The sequence below is a fragment of the Aedes aegypti genome, chromosome 2, assembly GCF_002204515.2.
Source record: "Aedes aegypti strain LVP_AGWG chromosome 2, AaegL5.0 Primary Assembly, whole genome shotgun sequence".
Classification (NCBI taxonomy): domain Eukaryota; kingdom Metazoa; phylum Arthropoda; class Insecta; order Diptera; family Culicidae; genus Aedes; species Aedes aegypti.
In genome coordinates, this window is record NC_035108.1 from 380805431 (window position 1) to 380829903 (window position 24473).

The 24473-nt window shown below is 38.4% G+C and overlaps 2 protein-coding genes across 2 annotated transcripts in view; one reads left to right on the forward strand and one right to left on the reverse strand.

Annotated features, from left to right (window-relative positions):
• The window catches only part of LOC5566816, a 491365-nt gene that overhangs the window by 45297 nt on the left and 421595 nt on the right, over positions 1-24473 (forward strand). The window lies entirely within an intron of this gene.
• LOC5572936 (probable cytochrome P450 6a14) lies at positions 17533-19392 on the reverse strand. Its single transcript, XM_021846852.1, has 2 exons — positions 18135-19392; positions 17533-18068 (listed from the first exon to the last, which is right to left on the reverse strand). The coding sequence occupies exons 1-2, from the start codon at positions 19210-19212 to the stop codon at positions 17647-17649; spliced, it is 1500 nt and encodes a 499-aa protein (XP_021702544.1). The 5' UTR covers positions 19213-19392; the 3' UTR covers positions 17533-17646.

The window sequence follows — 24473 nt, forward strand, 5'->3', positions numbered from 1 at the left end:
CCTCCCTTATAATAAAGTTTTAAAATATGTTCTTAACTGCTATGAAGACTTTGTAAGTAACTCAATAAGATAATTGCTCAAATTGAATTAAATAGATGGCTGTATTGTCCCATTTGGATGACATACTTGCCCCATTGTGCAGATAAATACGTTGTTTTGGATGATATAAGAAAACGTCCGAAACTAACCCTTCAAGGTTTTTTATTAATAGCACAGTGCTTATGAGAAGGCGTAGAATTAACATCATGATATTTAATTAGTTGACTTGATAGTCTTAGGACAAAATAGGAAATCAAACTGCGTGAGGTGGCACACTTGCCCCAAATTCCGCTACGGAGGAATAAAGCCTAATACCATCAACCAAACACCCGAAGAAGGCGGTGCGGCGCCTCCGGTTAACAAGTTTTCGGCAAGAACAAGGGATCTGTGCCGGGTCGGTTGTAAACTTCTTAGCTTGGCCCGGAGGAAGTGTTTGCACTTTCACTCAGCCGCCTGCCAACTGGAAGGTGGTCGGTGAGGGGGTATTTGTGGAACGCAAACATTGGGGAGCCTTTTCTGGGAGCAAGGAGAAGGACTGCTTTTATGAATAATTAACTTATTTTGCCTACTTTCTTGCCGCTCTGTGATTCCAGTTTAGTGGTCTTATGCGTTTGGGGGATGTGGCGGGACAGAAGGTTAAACAGGGATTTACCTTTTTTTTTTTTTGGAAATTAGCAGATTTTTTTTGGGTATGGGCTTTTGAATAACCGAATGATAATTATTGGTATGATTACCATCAGAAACCGCCTTAAAGCTTGAAACGACACGTGGGCTTCCTTCATTTATTCAGAGCTTGTTGCGCTTCATACTTTTATCTTGCAATCAGATCCAAAGCGAACATCCTTTTTATAAGGTTCCTGTCAGGCATTCTTGCAAAATGTCTAGTCCATCGTACCCTTCATGCTTTCATCGCATATAGGTTTTTGACCGTGAAAATAAAAGTGGTAGTTCCGATGTCCGTCAAGAAAATACCGCAATAATTACGATCATAGTGTTAAATGGAAACAGGTTATTTCTTAAATCTGTATAACGCATGATCATATATAAGAATATATATCAACCATATTTGGTCCTACATACCATCCCAATGAAGGCTGAAATAGGTCACTTCCATGTGAGCACGTAGATTGAGCTATTGTGTAGTTTTTTTTAAAGAAGCAGGTTTCGTCATTTGTTGATACGGATTAGTTTACCTGAAGTTTTCGTAAAGCATGCAAGAGTTCCAGCTATTCCAGCTATTCTCTGACTATAAATATGTAAAATATGAAAATTTTGATTATTTTCCTCTTAACTTCAAAGCAAATAATTAATGAAACTCTTGGATAAGCTGACCATTAGTTGGAAATGATTATTAATCCTATCGTTCACCATCTTGTAGTGAGTTGTGTTTGATCTTGCGTCGCTTGCTTCTAAGGGGGCGCACGATGAACACTTGTTAGGCTTATTTTTTAAAAGTTCTCAAAACTGAAAATTCGTGTGCTCTACTGAATTCAAATCACATTAAAAGAGAAACCTCAAAATCTGAGCCAAAAATATTAACATTTAGAGGTGGCGCAAGCGTCTTGAAGTTGAATTTTCAGGTTATAAAAAATTACCTTCAGTGAAGTACACATAACTTTGTTATTTTTCTACCGATTTTGAAGCTTTTAGCATCAATACCTTCAAAATTAAATTTGTGAACACTTTGTTGAAGACCAAATTTGTCTAAAATCAAAATGAGTTTTAGTTAAAAGTAATTTATTCCAAATTTTTCCTCATTTTACCAAAAATTTCAACTTTGTTTGACCATAACTTCATGATTACTCAACCGATTACAAATCTTTTTACATGCTTTTGAAGCTAATTTAATTGCTTTTGAAGCTAATAGAATTTTTGGTTTTGAGAACTTTTGAACAATAAGTCGCACCCTATTGTACACCCATCAAATTCTTGGCCGACAATATCCATACCATCCACGAAGCAAACAAGTTGACTGGATATGTTGAAAATCGTCCCTTGGATGTTGCATTAGGCTCTCCGTATACAGTTTTTACATCAGGGAAGCATATTTTAAAAGATCAACACCAGCGGTGTTTAACCCTCTAACACCTAAATTTTTATTTTCGATCTAAATATCATTTTTAGTTTTCTTAAATTGTTCTAAACACGTTTTGAGCAATGATTTATTTTTATTCGCAAATCTATGAGTTTTAATTTTTGATTTTTTCTTGAAGCCTCTTCTAGTTACTGATTTTTTTTAATACCACCAAGCTCTTCTTCTGTGATAGGTTGATCGTAGTAAAATATAGAAGGAATGTTTTTTTTTTATATATTACACGTTAAATGAATCCCAGGCATTTGTAGACCATATAAGAAAATAATTTTTCAAACAATGTTTAAAGATACAAAAAAGTTTGAAAAATCATAAAAAAAAACTTTTCTTATATGCGTGTTATGAGTCAAGATTTAAACCTAACATAAAATAATTTTGATTTCTTAGCAACGAAAAACTACACAAAGTTCCAAAGTGTACCCCGTCTAAAGGCTGGGTTGGGTATTAGAGGGATAAAGTTCAGTTTGTTATGTCGTTTTAATCCGCGACGCAGTAATTAACCAAAGAATACCTTTATTGCTACGTTTGAGAATTATTTAAGGCGTCCCTCCAGACATTTCAGCAAGGAAATCTTTGAAAATACTTATCAAATCACTTCATCAATTCCTAAACATATTTTTTTCTAAAATTCTTCAAAATTTTCTTAAAAGACATTCTTTTTAAGTTTTTCAAACTATTACTTAGGAATTCAGACATTTCTTCAAAATTTTTCCAGGCTGGGTAGTGCTTCGTGAATCCCAAGCGGGACAGTTCGGTTTTGCGTCGTCCGATTGATTTTGGTGACGGATTCGCGCGTTTTTGTTGCCGGAGAATTTTTTTTTCCCCTGTTTTGGAGCGTCTTGCTGGGTAGTGCTTCGTGAAGCCCAAGCGGGACAGTTCGGTTTTGCGTCGTCCGATTGATTTTGCTGACGGATTCGCGCGTTTTTGTTGCCGGAGAATTTTTTTTTCCCCCTGTTTTGGAGCGTCTTGCTGGGTAGTGCTTCGTGAAGCCCAAGCGGGACAGTTCGGTTTTGCGTCGTCCGATTGATTTTGCTGACGGATTCGCGCGTTTTTGTTGCCGGAGAATTTTTTTTTTCCCCCTGTTTTGGAGCGTCTTGCTGGGTAGTGCTTCGTGAAGCCCAAGCAGGACAGTTCGGTTTTGCGTCGTCCGATTGATTTTGGTGACGGATTCGCGCGTTTTTGTTGCCGGAGAATTTTTTTCCCCCTGTTTTGGAGCGTCTTGCTGGGTAGTGCTTCGTGAAGCCCAAGCGGGACAGTTCGGTTTTGCGTCGTCCGATTGATTTTGGTGACGGATTCGCGCGTTTTTGTTGCCGGAGAATTTTTTTTTCCCCTGTTTTGGAGCGTCTTGCTGGGTAGTGCTTCGTGAAGCCCAAGCAGGACAGTTCGGTTTTGCGTCGTCCGATTGATTTTGCTGACGGATTCGCGCGTTTTCGTTGCCGGAGAGTTTTTTCCCCCTGTTTTGGAGCGTCTTGCTGGGTAGTGCTTCGTGAAGCCCAAGCAGGACAGTTCGGTTTTGCGTCGTCCGATTGATTTTGCTGACGGATTCGCGCGTGTTTTCGTCGCCGGAGATTTTTTTTTTTTCACCTGTTTTGGAGCGTCTTGCTGGGTACGTATTTGGGAAGGCCCAAGCAAGACGGTTTATTTTCGGGACGCCAAGAAGTTTTGCTGTCAGTGTCAGTTTTGTGTTCAGTCGAGAATGGATTACCAACTGGTGAGTTCGTTTCATGCTTATGATAACACATATTTTCTTGAAAGCGTAACTTTTATGTAATATTGAAACAAACTTTGTATGGTTCGTCACTATATGTGTCGGCATTATGCTTTTTTCTTATACAATTTAAATATACATATATTTTTCTCTTTTTGACATTATTAAAAATTATTTATTAAAAAAATCTTTTGAATTGTTCGACATTGTGAATGTTGACGTATTTTCTAAAACTTCTACCATATCGAGACAAAATGCACAGTAATACTCATATGTAATTTTCAAACAAACTATGTATGGTTCGTCACTACAAGTGTCGGCATTATTCCTGTTTCATATAAGTTCAAATATAAACATGTAATTTTCAGTTTTCGTCATTAATAAAAACGTCTTTTGAATTGTTCGACATTATAGATGTTGACGTATTTTTCCAAAAACTTCTCGAGACAAAAATACAAAACTAGCTTTAAATACAAGTCGTATTCTTCCCCCTTGTCCATGGATCGCATCACCGACCAGAGGTGACTCCCAGATCTTTTCCTCCCTCACTAATAAACACCCTTCCCGTGGTGATTGAGGAGATGCAGAGGTATTCTCGGTCTCTAGAAGCAACAATCATTACACCCTAACATTCCTTCCCCATCCCAACTGACTGTAAGGACTTGGCCGGCGCCGTTATTGATCAATAATATTAGATCTGCTAAAATTGCACTTCGAGAGTAAGCGGAAACTCCCATCCCTTATTCATTTGGATCGTAGTGCAATTCTTACCAGTTCCGATCAATCACGGAGTAGCAACCATTGACATGTACAGTCAGTCTATGCTATGCTATGCTATGCTATGCTATTACTTAGGAATTCAGACATTTCTTCAAAATTTTTCCAGAGTTAAACTCTTTATAGAACCTTTGGAGATAACAAATTACATAAATAAATCTCTAACAAGTTTCTACAAAACTTTTGCATGGATATCAGTAGGTTTTTCCACATATTTCTCAACAGTTGCTTAAGAAATTCACTAAGGAATCTTCGAAGGAATGTCTCGAGGAAGATTTGCAAACAAAAGTTCCTCTGAGTGGTCTTGTACCAAATCGTACAGAAATTATTCCAGGAAATATTCTAGTGATTGTTCCAGGAATTCCTACTATGTCCTCCTGGAATTACCCTCTAGATTTCATCACAAATTCTCCCAAGAATGCCTTTTAAACTTATTGTGATATGTTTTCCATCCACAGATTTCATCAGAAACACATCCAAAAACACGTTTGAATGTGTTACCCGTTTCAGGGATATCTGCAAGGGTTTTTATTAAGATTCCTTCGGTAATTCATTTTCGTAGTCTTCAGCGATTCCTCTAGCTGATTTGCGGCATAGCATGGGAGTTGCCAGAGGGGGACATAGCAGGGCCATTGCCACCCCTGACCCACGAAAAAAAATCGATATTTATTGACTTGATACAAAGGTAAATAGTTCTTGATTTGATTATAATGATCTTCATTATTCATGTGTGTGTAAAACTGCGTCATGATGGACTTCTTGAATAATTCTTGGAGTCCAACTAAAAGTCAGACGTCAGCCGAATATCTATCCGAACATCATTTGAAAGTTTTATCAACATTCCGCAGTGGATCTTGCGAGGAATCTGTCACAAACCTGCTATGAAACTCACAAGAAACGCTTTAGGAATTATATATTTTAAGAATCACTTCAAAACATTTCCTTCTATTCCTCTCTATGAGAACTCCTGCAAGAATTCTTTTTTCAATTTCTTCCAGAAATTCCATTCCGCTTTTTGAAATAACACAGAGATTTCACTGAAAACGTAAGTCTTAGACAGAGATTGCCTATAAAATAACTCCAAGTATTTTTCCATTAACTTACCTTGAGTAGTTTTAAAATTTTATCCTACCAATTTCTGTTAAAGATGGGCAAAAATAATCGGAGTCGTTAAAAAGATCCAGATCTCTCAAAAGAACGAGTGATCCGTGGCTCCTTTTCGTCGAGAGTCAGTTCATCTGATCAGCACGGATCAGTCCAAAAGTGGCCTGGAAAAAGTACGAAGCGACTCTTTTCCCCTATTCTCCTTCGTTCGTTTCTCGGATTTATTATAACGCTTGACACATGCATTGTTTTGCGCGCCTCGGCACACATGCAACTCCGCTCATACATGAGAATCATCACTACTCCCGCGGAATAAATTATATTGGAGACGCTAAAATTGAATTGCAATTGACTACCATATATCAGCGAAATATTTCAACCAAATCGCCATACAAAAACTGAGTGTTCGGAATATGAGTCTGTTCGGCACGGTGTCTTTGTGGAGTAACTTTATTACAAAAAAAAATAGGTAAGTCTGAAATTTCGAACTAAAAACAATTAGACTTTGCTCTTTCGTTTGCAAACAAAATCAAAATAATCGGTCGGGGGGTCCAGAACATTTTTTTTTATTTTGTAAGAAGTATTCATGGATATGTGTTTTTGTACCGACACACATTGCGTTGAACATAGATACGGGACAAACTGCAAGATCAAACCATTTGAGCACCTTGGCTTGGAAGGTAAAGTTGTTCTTGCTCAAAAGAGATGTAATAAGCATATATGACATATGATATACGCATAATTGCAAAACTGTCTCAAACGTCATTTTAGTTATTGTCCACGAAAGACCTTGAAAATCGTACTTAAATTGGTCATAATGATGTAACAAGTTATTAGGAAATCTTTTTAATAGGTGAAGATCATTCCTTGCTGTGCGCTTGAACAAGACAGTTCAGTCTTTGGCAGTCGGTAGTTTTTTTTTGGTTTTTTCTCCCACCGCCCGAGTGGGTTTTTACCAGTGCAGTTTACTTCTGTAGTGCTATAGACCGCGCACCGTGAAGGAAGCGAACCAGATTGGCAAAGGTCAACTGGTATCGTGCCACCATTTGATTGATATTATCACCATCATCCCCCGGTGATTGGTTCCCCGCATACATCAGTGTAGAAGACCAGCAGCGGTCATCGAACGGGAACGGATAAGTATCAATTTGTATACCTACTCCACATCTATTGAATTGCTTTCGCATCTCCGAACAAACAGTGTTGAGTTCAAGGTTGTTTGTTGTTTCTCCTCTGTCTCTCTCCCGGTGCAATTTCGGCCGTATAGGGGAGTTGGGTACAAAATAGCCCACTGATTGGTTAAGTTTTTTTTTTTCTCGATTTTTTTTTTGTTAATTTATTTTGCCTATTTAGGGGAGGTGTGTACAAAATAGTCCACTGATAGGTTAATTTTTTTCTGCATTTTTTTTTGTTTTTTTTTTATTATTATTTTTTTTATTATTATTTGGTTGCGGTTGAATTCTTTTCCGCATGGACGAATCGGATGGAGGCGATACGCCTCCTAAAGATCTCGTTGCTCGAACGCGGTTTTATCAACCGTCTTCGGCTGGGCCTTGGGTTGTCTATTTCCGGCGCAAAAATAAGATTTTGAATGTGCTCTCGATCTCTAGAGAGCTGACGCGTAAATATCCTGGGACCGTTATTCACCAAGTGAAGCAATCCAAGCTGCGTGTAACTGCACCTAGTTACAAAGCAGCGAATGAGATTGCTCAGCATGAGGCTTTTACTGTGGAGTACTTTATCTACATACCCGCCAGAGAGGTCGAGGTGGAAGGGAAAATTATCGACGCGAGTCTGACATGTGAAGACATTAAGACTGGCAAAGGCATTTTTGAAAACCGGTCCATTCCTGATGTGGCTATACTGGATTGTAAACAATTGCAATCAGTTTCCATGGAAGGAAATAAGAAAGTGTTTTCGCCGTCAGCCTCGTTTCGTGTAACTTTTCCTGGTTCCGTTCTCCCGAAATTTGTTTGCATCGATAGTGTTTTTTACCCAGTGCGCCTATACGTGCCGAAGGTATTTAATTGTACCAACTGCAAACAGCTTGGTCATAGTGCTAGCTTTTGCGACAACAAGCCCCGTTGTGGCAAATGCAACCAAGCTCACTTGGAAGATGCTTGCACACAGGAAGCTGTAAAATGCAGCTACTGTCGTGAGGATCTTCATGACTTGCAGAAGTGCCCGGCATACAAAAGGCGCATTCGAAATGAGAGTCGCTCCATTGTGAAGCGCTCCAAGAAGACATATGCGGAAATGGTAAAATCTTTAAAAAAGTCCGCAGAAGAGTCTTCATCAGCCATCCCAGTTGGTAACTCTTTTCAAGAGTTGTCTTCCGATGAAGCGAACGACGACGAAACCGATGGGGGAGATTCTTCGGAGGTACACGCACCCGGTAAAAGAAAGTCTCCATCTTCTCCGGGACTGCGCCGTAAGGTATTGAAATCTTCCCTCAGAAGTTTGCCTAATCCCAAAGGAGGTGGGGCAAATTTAAAAATCCCGAAGAAACAGGTCTTTGATGCTTCCGTTCCGTGTTGCAGCAAAGATCTGCCGCCCCCGCCTCCACCGACTAAATACACTTCGAAAAGAAGCTCTAGACAAGATAGCAAGAAAAAAGCTACTGAAGTCCCTCGCTCTTCCTCGAAAACCCCCCGGGCTAAGCGAGGACTGTTAACTTTTACGGCCCTTGTGGATCGCATATGTAATGCTCTCGGAGTTTCAGACTCATTCAGAGGCATACTCGACCTTTTCCTCCCCGCAATAGAAGAGTATCTCAGGGAATTAACTATTTCGTGGCCCCTCCTTGCTTCGATCATATCTTTCGATGGCTAATTCAACAAGTGAGGTACAAGATATGATAACTGTGCTACAGTGGAACTGTCATAGTCTAAAACCTAAATTAGACACATTTAAGTTTTTGCTTCACAATTCCGATTGTGATATATTTGCACTCTGTGAAACATGGCTTTCTTCTGAAGATGATCTTAACTTCTACGACTTTAACATTATACGCCAGGATCGAGATGATAATTACGGGGGTGTGCTTTTAGGGATCAAAAAGTGCCATTCATTCTACAGAATCCCCATCCCGACTCATCCAGGCATAGAAATCGTTGCTTGCCAAATAAACGTAAAGGGTAAAGATCTTTGCATAGCTTCTGTTTATATTCCTCCAAGAGTTTCAATAAACCGCCGTCATCTTTGGAATGCAGTCTCCATGCTCTCATCTCCAGTTTTAATACTGGGTGATATGAACTCACATGGTACTGGATGGGGCGAATCTTATGACGATTATAGAGCGGCTATTTTCTATGACTTATGCGACGATTTCAACTTGAACATTTTGAACACCGGTGAAGCGACACGTATTTCATCCGACGGCAAAGAAAGCCGCATTGACCTATCTTTGGGTTCAAGTTCATTATCATTCGATTGCATGTGGAAGGTGATTGATGACCCCCATGGTAGTGATCACTTGCCCATAATAACCTCTATCAGAAATAATCTTGAAAGGTCAGAACAGTCAATTCAGGTTCCTTTTGACCTCACTAGGAATATCGATTGGCAAAAATTTGCATCAGCGGTAACTTTCGGTATCGAATCATTCAACACTCTCCCACCGTTGGATGAGTATCGATTCCTAACAGAATTGATTTATAAAAGTGCATTAGAATCCCAAAAACAACGAGTTCCAAGTGCATCCTTCAAAAGACGACCAGCCACACCTGGTTGGGATGATGAATGCACTCAGTTGTATCGAGAAAAATCTAATGCCTTCAAAGCTTTTCGTAGATATGGTACCTCAGAACTTTATTTAGAGTACTCGAAGCTCGAAAAAAGACTGAAGAATCTTATTAAAGCGAAGAAGCGTAGCTATTGGCGACGTTTTATCGATGGCCTCTCACGAGAAACTTCAATGACGACGCTTTGGAGAGTGGCTCGCAACATGCGAAACCGCTCATCCTCAAATGAGAGTGACGAATACTCCAACCGATGGATATTTAACTTCGCAAAAAAGGTCTGTCCTGACTCAGTTCCAGCTCATCCGCCTTTTTGGGAAACTCCAAGAGACGATTCTTTGGACAGACCATTCACTATGCTGGAATTTTCTATGGCTCTTCTTTCATCAAACAACTCCTCTCCGGGACGCGATATGATTAAGTTCAATCTTCTTAAAAATCTCCCCGATATCGCTAAAAGACGGTTGCTTGACCTGTTCAACTCATTCATGGAGCACAACATTGTTCCACCTGAATGGAGACAGGTCAAAGTAATAGCAATTCAAAAGCCTGGGAAACCAGCGTCTGATCATAATTCATACCGCCCGATCGCTATGTTATCATGTTTAAGGAAATTGTTAGAAAAAATGATCCTATCGCGACTCGACCACTGGGTCGAATCAAACAACATGCTTTCCAGTACACAATTTGGCTTTCGCAAGGGCAAAGGAACAAACGATTGTCTAGCGTTGCTTTCATCAGATATTCAAATAGCCTTTGCGGACAAGGAGCAATTGGCTTCGGTTTTCTTGGATATTAAGGGCGCTTTTGATTCAGTTTCCATAGAAATATTGTCAGAAAATTTGCACAATAGTGGACTACCTGGAATATTGAATAATTTCTTGTACAATCTGTTGTCAGAAAAACACATGAGCTTCACTCTCGGTCAACTGACAACTTCCAGAATTAGCTATATGGGCCTTCCCCAAGGCTCATGTCTGAGTCCCTTGCTTTATAATTTTTATGTTAAAGATATTGACAACTGTTTGGAAGAACCATGCACGCTAAGACAACTTGCAGATGATGCTGTGGTTTCTATGAAGGGCCCACGACCGGAAATCTTGCAAAGACCATTGCAAAATTCCCTTGATAATCTATCCACTTGGGCTAGAAATTTAGGGATCGAGTTTGCTCCGCAAAAAACTCAACTGGTCGTATTTTCAAGGAAGCGGAATCCTGCCCAACTAAAGCTTAAGCTTTTGGGAACAGACATCGACCAGTCTTTGACTTCAAAATACCTTGGGGTCTGGTTTGATTCAAAAGGCACTTGGCGAACTCATATTAGGTATTTAACGGAAAAATGTCAACAAAGGATCAATTTTCTACGAACAATTACCGGAACATGGTGGGGTGCTCACCCGGAAGACCTCATAAAACTCTATAAAACAACCATTCTCTCTGTTCTAGAGTATGGCTCTTTCTGTTTTCTCTCAGCAGCAAACTGCCACTTGATTAAATTGGAACGAATTCAATATCGTTGTTTGCGTATCGCCTTAGGGTGTATGCACTCGACACATAATGCGAGCCTAGAGGTTCTGGCAGGGGTTTTACCGCTACAAAACCGATTCTGGGAGCTCTCGCTAAGAATACTTATTAAGTGTGGAGTGAGCAACACACTCGTCATCGAAAACTTCGAAGAATTGCTCAAACTAAACACTCAGTCAAAATTCATGAGAGTTTATCTCTACTACATGTCATCTGACATTAGCCTTCCATGTTATAACCCTCCACGTGTACGCTTCACCAATGACAGTTCCTCTGTTGAATATGATCTGTCCATGAAACAAGCTATTCATGGAATTCCAGATCAACTTCGATGTATTACTATCCCACGTATTTTCAACGCAAAGTTCCAGAATGTTGATTCCTACAGGAGATATTTCACTGACGGGTCACGTATAAATGGATCCACTGGTTTCGGTGTCTTCAATGAAAACTCTTCCGCCTTCCGAAAACTTCAAGAACCTTGCACGGTTTATATTGCTGAGCTGGCAGCAATCAACTTCGCTTTGGGGATGATCTCAAACATGCCCGCAGACCACTTCTTCATCTTCTCGGATAGTCTCAGTTCAATCGAGGCACTCCGATCGATGAAACCCGTAAAGCATGCATCTTACTTTCTTACAAAAATAAGAGAGCAGATGTGTGCACTGGTCGAAAGATCATACAAGATTACCTTTGTATGGGTCCCCTCACATTGCCTAATTTATGGCAATGAGAAGGCGGACTCTCTCGCAAAGGTGGGCGCTGAGGAAGGTGAGATTTATGATAGACGAATTTCACACGATGAATTTTTTCATTTAGTACGTCAAAGTTCTCTTCACGGTTGGCAAAGCGATTGGCTAAATGGCCAACTGGGACGGTGGTTACATTCCATAATTCCTAGAGTTTCCTTGCGAGCCTGGTGGAAAGGTTTGGACGTAAGTCGAGATTTCATTCGCGTGATGTCAAGACTTATGTCCAACCATTACTCGCTAGATGCACATCTACACAGGATTAACCTCGCGCTGAGCAATATTTGTAATAGGTGTGGTTCCGGTTATGACGACATCGATCACGTAGTTTGGCAGTGCCCGGATATGGACGCCTCCAGAACGCAACTTTTGGATACCCTTGCGGCCCGAGGTAGACAACCCTATGTTCCAGTTAGAGATGTGTTGGGCACCCGCGATCTTATTTATATGGTCGCAATTTACGATTTTCTTCGCTCGTCTTGTATAAAAGTTTAATTCTCTTGTGTTCTCTTCCCCAGTTTTTTTTTTATTGTGTTTTGTCCACTTTGTGTTGGATTGAGGATCCTGGCCATCCGGCAGTCGAATACCGGCAAGAAATCGCTACCAACGCCATGAAACAAGAATCAAGATGCCACGTTATACCTCCCGGATGAGCTGCTGAGAACCCTGATTCCAATCCCTACCATGTCCTTCCTTCAAAAATTGTGACCACTAACCTCGAGCTGCCACGAGTACCCTGGCTCCATCCCATATTAATGTTGAAAAAGCCAATTAATTGTATGTAATAAAAATACAAAAAATGAATTTCGGCTCCGTAAAGCGTTAAACGCATTTGAGCCTCAAATAAACGAACTAGATAAAAAAAAAAAAATAGGTGAAGATGCATTGATATCAAACCTCAAATTTACAAGAGCTTGTTAGTAGATTTGTATCTTGAGATCCTGACAACCTTTTGCGTTGAACATTTTATTGATTAGTCGCCACCAGCAATTGACCAGTGAGTTACCGGTTGTCTGCTTCTCTAGACTTGTGCTTTTGAAAATTCGAGGTTTTGCTTCTATGTATATTCACCCTTAAAATCATTGATAACCGAGTGCGTAGCTCGTTGTTATTAAGCAGATAAACGGACCAAAATAATAACTGTCACCGCTGGGAGACAGAGGAGGATCTTCTCTTCGTCGTAGCATTGTGAAATAAAGTGAAAATCCATTCGTTTGCTCAGTAATAACACGCTATGGCTTTTGGGACGAGATCATAAATTATGCGAGATTCCTCTTTTTACTCGTAGGGGATGGTACACAAATTATGTCACGCTAAATTTAATTTTTTTCGACTCCCTCCCTCCCTTTGTCACACTTTCTGTATGAGTCCTCCGATAATTGTGTAAGGCTTGTCACGCATGGCTTAACCACCTCCCCCCCTCCTTTGAGCGTGACGTAATTTGTGCATGACCCCTAGATACAAAAGTGACTTATCCGCCTTTCAAACAACACAACTTCAATTATTCGAATTAACTAGTAGAGGGCTTCGCATGTGATAAACCTTGTTATAAGGCATGTGCTGGTTATAAGGCATGTGCAGGTGCTGAAAAATACGCTAATTTGGATGGTATTTGAGAAGTTTCAAATCTTATATTTTTTATGTTATTTTCTTGATGGCTCAGTGCTTATGAAAAGATCAGAAACTAACAACATGAGGCAAAAATGGGTTCGGGATTTTTGTACTTGTTTGCAGTACTATAACCCCATATTAACCACTCTACCGGCAGCTTCATTTTTTTTAAATGTTCAAATCGCGATAACTTTTTTGTTTCTCAATATTTTTGAAAAACATTTCCACAACTTCTCAAAAACTCTCTTATTTTCAGAATCTATATCGGTTTTGAATATTGGTCATCTATATTCGAAGATATTCCAAAATTCCTTGGGGCACCGACACATAGCCATAACTCTCGTAATTACCTCTGGCTACAGATTTTTTCTCATATTCGGTTATTCGCTTTTCAAAACTAAACTTTGATGAAAGTCTATTGTGAAGAAATTAAACAAATAGGTGTAACTGTTTTTGAGCAATGAGCTTTTATGTTTTTGGTTCCCTTCTAGCCGTAACGAGATCTTGAAAACTTCTTAAAACATCATATTGAAATTTTATATGGGAAGTGTCGGTCCCCCAAAGAACACCGAAATATTTTTAAAACCAGTTGACCAATGGTCAATACCGACATAGATTTCCATAAGTAGAAGAGTTTTGAGAAGTTGTGAAAAAATGGTGGAAAAATATAGAGAAACAAAAAAGTTATCGCGATTCAAATATATTTTTGTGCTGAAAAAATGAATCTGCCGGTAGAGGGGTTAAGCTAAATAATAGCAAACAAACTCACGAATATCTCTTCTGCTATCTGTCGAATTGAATTTCTCTCTTCAGCAAATTTCTTCATTATGGTTTGAAGAATGAGCTTTTACAATGGGATAATAAGTTTGTACTTACATTACAGTACAAGCGTGTTTGGAACATACCTCAAAATTTCTTCATAGTAATTTCCATATAAACCTATATTTTCTTTGGGCCATCTTAAATCACCACCTAGAAAGCTGCGAATTTCACAAAACACTATTTTTATAGTAAGGATAGTAAGGAACATATGTGAGATTGAACTCTCAAACAATTTTTAATTTTGAACCGCCCTAATGTACATAAACACATAGATAGGCAAATTCAAACATATGTGCAAGTCTCTCGAAATCAAAAAAAAAAAAAATACTCTGGACCCCCCGACTGATTATTTTGGTTTTAACAGCAAATGAACGCGAGAAACCTAGACTTCATTGTGGAGAAGTTTCAGACTTACCTTGTTTTTTTGTAATAAACTTGTTCTACGAAACACAACGTGTTCGGAATTTGAGACAAAACGGTATAACGTGAGTTTCTGAGGAAGAATGTACGAAGAATGAGAGAGCGAAAGATACCGAAGCTACAATGCTTGTCGCGCAACAGAGAGTGAACCGCTCTTTTTCTCGTTTGCTCGCAGCGTTGCCAACCTTCCAGATTTGTCTGAAATATTCCAGATTTTTGAGGCTCCATTTTACAAAAATCTGGAAGATCAAGATACATTTTTTGTTGAATTTGTAAGGTTTTGTAAATAATTTGTAAGGTTCTCAATATACGACATAAGAGATCCAGACTTTTCCAGACATATTTTCAAAATCTTCCAGATTTTTGAAAAATTGACTTGACATCCCTGTTTGCTCGATTCAGTTCGCTCTTCCTTTGCGAGCCGCTGAGCCACTGAACCGTTCTAAAGATCCGGTTCACGAAAATTAGTGATTTTGATTGGATCCGTTCAATAAAATGAGCCGTTTTGCCCATCTCTAATTTCTAGAGAAATGCTGATTGGGCTTTTCAAGGATTTTGCAAATTTTTTCAGGTTTCCTTTCAAGCACTCTTGGCAAAGATAGCTCTCAGTCAATAACTGTGGAAGTGCTCATGAGAATACTAAGCTGTCAAGCAGTCTCTGTCCCAGTGAGGACGTTAATGACAAGAAGAAATATCAAGTATTTCTGCTTGGATTATTCTAGGAATTGTTTTTTTTTAAATCATCTAACGTTTCCTACGGGTTTCATTGTAATAATTATAATCTATCTATGAATATCCCTAAGAACACAACCAAAAATAAATTTAGAAAATCCAAAGGAAATTTATCAAGATATCCCGGATGTATACATATATTTGCTAAGTTGCTAAGTATCTTTTAATTACTTTGTGTTTCCGCATTTAAAGCTCACCCAGCCAAGATTTGCACGTCAAACGCAAACAGCAACACTGCTTTTTTGCTGTAGAACATAGTAGCATGAATTACTTTGATCTAAACTACCCGTCATGAGCACCACTATTGCCTGTTGAACAGTTGTTGAAGTATGCTTGATGCAAACCCACTTTATGATGATGAATAACAACTTATTCTGACGTCCAATCAAAACGGGTTGTTTGGCAAAGTTGTAGCTGAAAGGATTTTACATGAAAAGAGTTTGTTCACTTTTCCATAAAATATTATGACAAAGAAATAGAGAGCTGAACACAAAAGATTGGAGTTTTCCATAGTCATCTCCATATAAACTTTAAAGTGCACAGTCAAATTTCTTCTGGATAATTTCAAACTTTGGGAGAAAAATATTTCCCATATAAAAATTTGTTTAAACATAGGGTAGTCAAAATTTCAAAATTTGTTTCACATTAAGGTACATGCTACGTTAGACTAGCCCAGCTTAGTATGGGAGAAAATTAAAGTTGTATAATTCCACGGGGCACCCTCCAGGATTATTCCTTAGAGTTAGAAGAAGCCTTCCGGAAAGTTTCAGCTCATTAAGTCGTTCCATGAGCTGGCGCATTTGAATTGAAATTAATATGGGATTTCCAGCTCAAACATATGGGTTTCAGCACTCCATCTACTGTTTGGTTCAGGAAAATCGTTGATCGCGTTCAATTACACCCAGAATGTCAAAAACACTACTTGATACCATAGTGAACAATATTGTAGATGGTTGTATCATGATTAAAATTGATAAAGTTGGTGTTTTAACTATTTGAAGCAGATTTGCTAACCTCATGCTGTACTGCTTTGTATTTCTTCAACATAGCCATTAAGCGCATCATAGCCACCTATGACGCTGGGCGAGCTGCTACATAAGGCACAAGCATGTATGTAATTATACGGGAGGCTGATTCAGCCTAACTCTCAATAACTGAAAAGCTAATGAAAACGAGCTCAAATCCAGATACAACCTTCTGCAATTATGTTCATTAGGGTATTAACTAGTGTATTTATTATTCTGGGCTCAATTGAATGCGACCAACTAGCATACGGAACGAATCAGTGACATTGGGTCAATTCTTTATATATTTGAAACGAATATCCCATACAAACTACAAATTGAATGCGCCAACTGGTGGAGCAACCAATCGATTTGAAATTTTTTGAGAACTTTTTTATTACCCTAAGGTTTATATCTTGGGGGTGCCCCGTTGAGTTTTACAACATTTTTGTTTTAGGGCCAGTCTAATGCTACGTACTTTATTTTACACGGAAAGGCACCGAAAAATGTGTGAGAAGGAATAATATTTTTTTTTTTCCTAAAACAATATTGACTTTCAATAAACGATTTAGCTAGCTTAAAAATACCAGTACCAGTATGCACTGGCATTTAAGTTATTCAATACAAAATCAAGAAAAAAAAACCCAAATATTTCAAGAAGTTTGTCAATAGGGTGACGACTGATACAGTTCTTGAATGCTAAAATTTGACGCCAGCAACAAGAAGTACAGACAACAACCTTTCGCACATTCAGTTTATAACACTGAAAGCCCAGCTGCTCTGGTTTGAACTCCTCTCATTGACCGTGTTTCACTCGGTTCCAAATTTCTTCAAATTCAAAAGAATGATTGTAGAGAACTGTTAAGACGTTTGAAAAATCATTGATAATGCTAGTTACTCAAAATTTGCTAACTTTATCGAAAAAGTTAGGAATAGAAATGAAGTGTGATTTGTAACGTAATATTATGTGTTTAGTTAATCATCCGTGATGATAGTTTTTCACTTCATAATGTTGTTTTAAATAAACACTGAAAAAGAGCGATATGCTTTAATTTTGGTTTCTTATGTTCTGTTACAATCGGTTAGACACGAAAAGAATTGTTTGCCATTCTGTTTCCCTTTAATGAAGGATACTTTGTTATTAAAACTGCCATGCCGAGCATTAGGTTCTTCATGAATCTGGAATTTCCTTCCAAAGCTTTCATCCATCCAAATTTATACTGATCCTTTATTAATACTTCATTAACCACTTACAGTGGAAGCATTTAAAATATATTAATACTAATCATAAATAACTTCAAGATCAAGATTCTCACGCTCCTCACTACTGTTCAAGTTTCTCCACCTTTAACCACAATCCCCCGGCAGGGGTTAGCACAACATGCTTGTTGGAAATAACCAATGGCACAATGGATTTTGAGCATTTGGAAAATTTAAAATTCATCAGCAACGCCGCCAGGCCTATTTTCGATTCCATCATACCGAATCGAGCCGCTATACAAATACGGGGTCCCTCCCCGAATGGCATGAAAGTAAACGGTGGACGTTTGGCGAGCTCTTCCACCCCGAACCTCTCGGGGTCGTATCGTTCCGGGTCCGGATAGTATTCCGCGTCGTGATGGATGGCGTAAATAGGCACCATCACGCTCATCCCCTTCTTGAACACCACGCTGGAATTGCGCACTTGATAGTCTTTGGTGGCACATCGCACCAAGTTTGCACCCGGTGGGTATTTTCTTAAGGATTCTATGGAATAGATTAAAAATAGCGTGTAAACAACTTGGGTGCCATAACCGGTCGTTGGAAACCTACCGTTAATGCACTGCTCCAGATAGTTCATATCCATCACAGCGTCGTAATTGAAGCCTCCGTGCTTTGCGATAGCGCTCTGTACGCACTCTCGGGCACGTTCTTGAATGTCTTCGTGTAGCGATAGCTCGTACAAGCAGTACGACATCGTTGTGCTGGACGTTTCGAATCCGCCAAGGAAAAACACGAAAGCTTGCGCCACCACCTCGTTCATACTTAGCGTGCCCACCTTCTCGTCAGAACCCTCCAGCGCGCCCTTCTCCCTCAGTTGCATCAACAGGTTCATAAAATCGTTCCTCTGGATGTGGCTCTTCTCGCGATAATCGATCGTTTCGCGAACGACCCTGAAAAAGAATTCCGACACATCCTCGGGAACGGACTTGAGTCGTGCTTTTCTTGCGAGGTTTTTGAACGTTGATATGAAAAAGAACTTTAGTATTCTTCCGGTAGGGAGTTCAAACATTTTGTTGCCCATTTTGCGAAACTCCACTTCCGGGTCATTCAAACTGTTGCAATCGATTCCGAAGGCACAAGTTCCGATGACATCGGTGGTAAATCGAGCGAGGAGATCTTTCATTTCGATTTCTGTATCTACAGTTATGCACTTTTCCAGGCATTCTTGAAACCGTTCGGCAACGGATATAATCGTCGGACTCATCATTTTCAATTTGCCCGACGAGAATGTTGGCAGCAACTTCTTACGCAGATTGGTCCATTGAGTTCCCTCGATGTTGAACAAATGACCGGATATGGGATCATCCCGCTCGTTGTAGTACATTCCGCGATCGTGGAAGTACTGAAAGTCCCGCACCAGTACATCCTTTATGAATTCCAGATCCAGGGCCAAGGCAACCGGATTGGTGAAGAAAAAGATACCTCCGAACTGATGCTTACCTTTGAGCTCGTTGTAGTAACGGGTCATCAACTGGGAAGAATGAACTCGATTTCCAGCAGGGCGAATGTTTCCAAACGGAAACGTTGGCTTAATGTAGGGCACTCCATGGCGCTTCCAGTACGAATACTTTCTACGCACTAGAAGAACCGAGAGTGTGATTGCGGCAATTAGTAAGTAGATCCACATAGTTGTGTCTCTCTGCGGGAGCTGAACGCGTACTTGCCGATGGCCGGCACCGAAGTGAAGCCTTTACCATGCACATGAGAAAATAATCCCGCACCGTATGTCTTCTGTCTGAGAGCCACGCGAATTGCGCTGAACAGATGATAGCTACTCATACAAGCTTAATCTTTCGTATCATACGGCGCGTCAGCTTCGTGCAGTTCAAGCTGCTTGGTGTAATGTAGAACACCAGTTGATTGAGAACGTGGATAGAGAGAGAGTGCAAAATTGCGCCGCACAGTGCTTCGTCCCTTGGGCAAAAGTCAAAAAATCAACTTTCATATTCGATTGAATCAAGTAGGCCATGATGTTGACATATGTTTTGAGCGTGTAAAACAGATACTAGAAAGTTCGTGCGTTTATCAAAACAAACCAAAACACCACGTGTTGACAAGTTGTTTCATCGTTATATATAATTCATTGTTTTTGTGTCAATCAAATCCCTTTTTAATTCGCTTTATTCCCATACTAATCACATTTTCAAAGCAAAAGCCGTTAAGGATCGTGTTGAAACTAGTAAGTAGGAGTCATTCCGTTTAATTTTCTGTGATATATTTTAAAAATTGTAGAAGTAGATGCTTCTGAACAATAAGCTCTTGAATACAGAAGAAAATTAAAACTCCTATCTTTTTCTAGCCTGTACAAAAAAGTACCTCAAAGTACCTCTCTGAAATCCACTTTAAAATAAAATTTGAAGTATTTTTAAAATTCTGAAAGTGATTCCAGCTGCATATGTTTGCCGATTGTATGTCATTTTATGATTTTTAGGTTATGCTACCACAATCATCAATAAAGATTGTTTCAAGCAATGGTATTCTGCTAATCCACGTATTCGAAAAAATCATGTTGTGGATTTCATGTACGATTGTTATAGCACTGATTCTTTCTCCCAGATATTTGAAAACAAGCTAAATACGTTTAGTAAATTTTATTGCTGCAAAATACACCAAAAATGGGCTTAATATAGAAGATCATACGATATTTTTGTGAAGCAAAACTCCGACTGATTATCAAAGCCAGTTTTGCTTCCGCGCAAACAGAAAATTGACGACGCAGAGTTTTCCAATTCGGCTGTAAAGGCTGGCATGGGAAGGCCTTTCATACCGTTCAATGAATGTTCATGAAAAACCTATATATATCTTTTCAACGATAATGAACCGTTCGTAGCCTATGTACCAAATTGTTTCTAATAATCATCAAACAGAAACCCACGACATTTCAACTTTCTTTGTAGAAAAGAAGATAATGATTTGATTGATATGTTTTTGGATGATTAATAGCTGGTAAATGTATTGCTAATAAAAATAAATTTTATGTAACTTTTTTTATTGGGTTTGATTTAAGTCGTTGGAATGATCCGCGCTTTAATATGTTTATAAAAATATGGTTATTGAGACACTTTTACATTCACGCATACCACATGCATCGTTTATGCAAACGATTCAAGTACTTTTTCATGTGTTTTTATTTTAAACATTTATTCAAAATCAAGCACTCTTCTATGGTGTCAAATATAAAACGTGGCGTATAAGCCACTTATGCCATTACTGATGTTATATGTGTCATTCATGCCAAAAATGAGATTTTTTTGTGTATAACGACTTTCTCCTCAACTTCGTACGGCAAAACCGTATAAAACATCCAGTTCTGACTTTTGTCCCCAAGTGCCATACGTTCGAAGCACTGTGCGCCGTGGTACGTCATTCACCGGCTGTACGTTGTATCAAACCAACACACAATCCACTTATCAAGCATGAAACGCAGAAACTCAAACACATTCTCGACGTCGGTAGTTGAAGTAAATGATTAAGCTTCCAAGTAGGGAATAGTGATATAAAACCACAGACACATCGATGTGCCAGCTCATGTTTTATCAATTTTCGCATAATTGATGAGAGCGCCATAAGAACACGTTATTTAACGAAGCTTGGAAAAATGATCATCCCTATATTCGAGTGGCTTGGATTTTAAAATTTTCTTTAGTCTAACATCAACGAACTTTGTTGGCCAAAGCACAGTGGTCCAACAATCGGATTAATGCGGAAGGATGAATTTCGAGCTTTATGATTGGGTGATGAAATAACCCGAATAATCGTAGTGGAAAATGCTCATACACAGATAAAAATATTTAAATTGCAATGTAGTGTAAACAGAAGAATATAGTAAAAATAAACCAAATATTTTTACAGCATTACGTTGATTTTCAACTCAAGATGCTTGAATGCTACATAATTGTGTAAATTTGAAGTGCATTCGAGTGAAAAATAATATATTGATAGTTGACATTTCAGTTCATTTTGATGCTCCAAATATGTGCATGAAAATAAACTGAAATTTACAACATATTTTTAGCTGTGTAGAATAATAAACTGAGAAATATGATCTGTTCAAGACAGTGAAATGCATCTCATGTTTAGATTTGGTATCTCATATTTTAAAATATCAGAACGCAAAAGAGTACAACAAAAAACAAGTATATGTCGATTTGGAAAGTCCATCTGCAGATGTTAGAGAAATTCATAATATTTGATACAAGAATGTCAATAAATCGTTTCGATTTATGCTGCAAAAAATAGTAGCTTACATCTTGCATCGTTACATCTGGCAACATGAATGCAATTTGAACTACTCTACCCTAGGTCCTACGTGCATGTATACCATACATTTGATGTTGCATTGCACAGGTTTCAGCGAGCTTCTACAAGTTCAAGGTCCATGGCTGGGTTTGTTTACAAACAAAAGCTTACCAGCACGATTCGTACGGTGGAGTTCACCTTTTAAGTTTCTATTCTCAAAAACCGCGTTTGTTTCGATTGAAGTTTCATTCTCCATTATAACATAGCTTGCGGCCGATTTTGATTATCATAGAAACACCCACAAAGTATGAATTACATCATGTAACAAATTAGGACATTCGCTTTTTCAACTTTCCAAAGATTACCTCAATTACATAAGCAACATTCTTGTCACAAACTTTTAGTTCTTAATAAAACAAAAAGTTTCCCAGAAGAGAATCCCGTAGCATATTTTGCCGTTAAAGTTTGGTGAATTATTTTACCTAGGTTAGGTGTACCAATTATGGATGCAACAGGCTAACAGTATTAATAAAAATCAGATATTAACCGCATTTCTAAGACGTAAGCATGACTTGTTGATGTTAATTACTAGTTTCCAATTATGGGCTATCGAATATTTGTATGAAATACACTCAAACACCATCCAGAGTAAATTATTAGATATTGCAACGCTAATAAGCTTCATTACTTGCTCATAAAAATTTCCAAATTTTGTGTTTCATAGACATTTAATCAATTTATCGCACTGGGTTCATGGGAGCAAATAAATTTTCTAAAAGCAGTCGAAACATAGTGAAAATTCATTATATACAAAACAGCATTATTGAACTCACATTTCCTCTCCGGTGTCTAATTTTGGGGGAAAAAAGCGTAAACTCAAAAATCGAGTATCGCTGAAACAACCCTCTCTACCATGAATTAGCAGCTGCCAATTGTGAACTTTTCATAACGTGTGGTTGGAAAATCCTAGTAATTGAGCACAAAACATGACTAAACCTTACTAAACCGTCCCGTCGTGGAAGTCACACGTAAAACAGCTTTACTTCTCTTATTTCACTGATCAAACAATGTTAACAAACCGCATACAGAGTATTGCCATAAATGGACTCTCATACACTCTTTATACCAGTTGTCGACATAGTAGAATTAAAACGATTTCCAACTTCAAACGGTAAATTTGATTGCTCACCAGCTAAATTTTTTATTTGTTTTCACTAGGGAACATACATTTATCGGTTGAAGCAGTTTTACTGGCTGAAAATATAAGTTTCGTAACGGGTGTCCTTTAGCACATAGGTTCCCAAACTTTTTAGTTCCACGACCTACCTAGCCAACAAGTGCATTCCTTGCAACCCATCGGTGAAAAATTTTCCAGAGACAAGTTTTGTACTGAATCGTCTTATTACTTTGTTGGAAGCGGGATTTGATCGCAAGACGTAATTGACATTGGTATGCACTATACTCGACTAAAACTGCAGTAAATATTTTTAACTCGCAACTGCTTTTTACAAGATGAAAATATTAACATAGAAAACTATTATAACAACACTACACACTAAAAAAATCTCATTTTTGAAGGTGACGTAGTGTTCTATATTGACGTAATTGATCATGACACAAATTGAAATCTGAAACATTATTAAATCAACGATGACGTAAACATGAAAACACGAAAATTCAGTTCCATTTTGAGACATGCACTGCAGTATTTTATCACTTGACTTGATTTCACAGCATAATGATTTAAAATTACTCGAACGATGACATAATGCACCGCAGCACATTTGTTGAACGTCAAACGTAATCGGAGCAAAACAAAACATGTATGAGCCAAGTAATTTTTAGCTTTCGAGTCAAAACCTTGATATAAATATCAATTCAGTGCAATCAAAATGTTCTTTAACTTGGCAAGTGTTAAGTGAATTTAGTGCATAAGAAATATAAAAGAGTGTTTAGTGATTTGTATATATAATTGTGTCCGTGGTGGCATGCAGCTGCTGCTTGATCGATTTCATGGAAGATGTTCCTATTGCACCCGGCGATACAGCAATCAATTATTAGAATGGAATTTTTAGTGAAATACAGAATAAAATACGATGTGAAAATTTAACTTAAGTGTTCAAGTGTTCGCAATCAGTATCCGAAATAAATGAATAAAATTACTAGATTTGCTCACAAAACCACGAGTGTAAAATGAATTCTAACGTAATTTTGCGTCGTTTTACTTGCTTAAATATGTCGGTCTTATATGACACAAAATTACACGATTTTTTCGAAGTGTGTAAGCATTGTTTGAATGTGTCGGCATTCATCAAAATTCCATATAAAACTGATTATTCTCGCAAAACTTTCTATTTGAGTCGAACCACACAAAATCAATATTTCGATCATAATCGAAGCTACATGTACCTCAGATTTCTTTCGACCCTGAAAGTTTTATTTTCAAAGTTTTAAAATATTTTGTCGGAGAAAATTTGATATTTTCGAATTTAAGGGTTGCTTTACATACTTAATTGAAGGAACACCAATTTTGCAGCTTAAACTTTCCCACACAAAATGTATGGGATTTTGTATGACAGAATATTTTTTATCCTTCCAACCAAAAAAATCTTAGCCCAAATGCTAAAAGTTTTCGTAAAAGTATTGGAG

What these genes read in the sequence shown, in the direction of transcription:
- LOC5572936 (XM_021846852.1), bottom strand. Translation starts at nt 19,212, where the DNA reads ATGTGGATCTACTTACTAATTGCCGCAATCACACTCTCGGTTCTTCTA. An exon ending in TCTGGAGCAGTGCATTAACG is followed by an intron (nt 18,069 to 18,134) that starts GTAGGTTTCCAA and finishes TCTATTCCATAG; the next exon opens with AATCCTTAAGAAAATACCCA.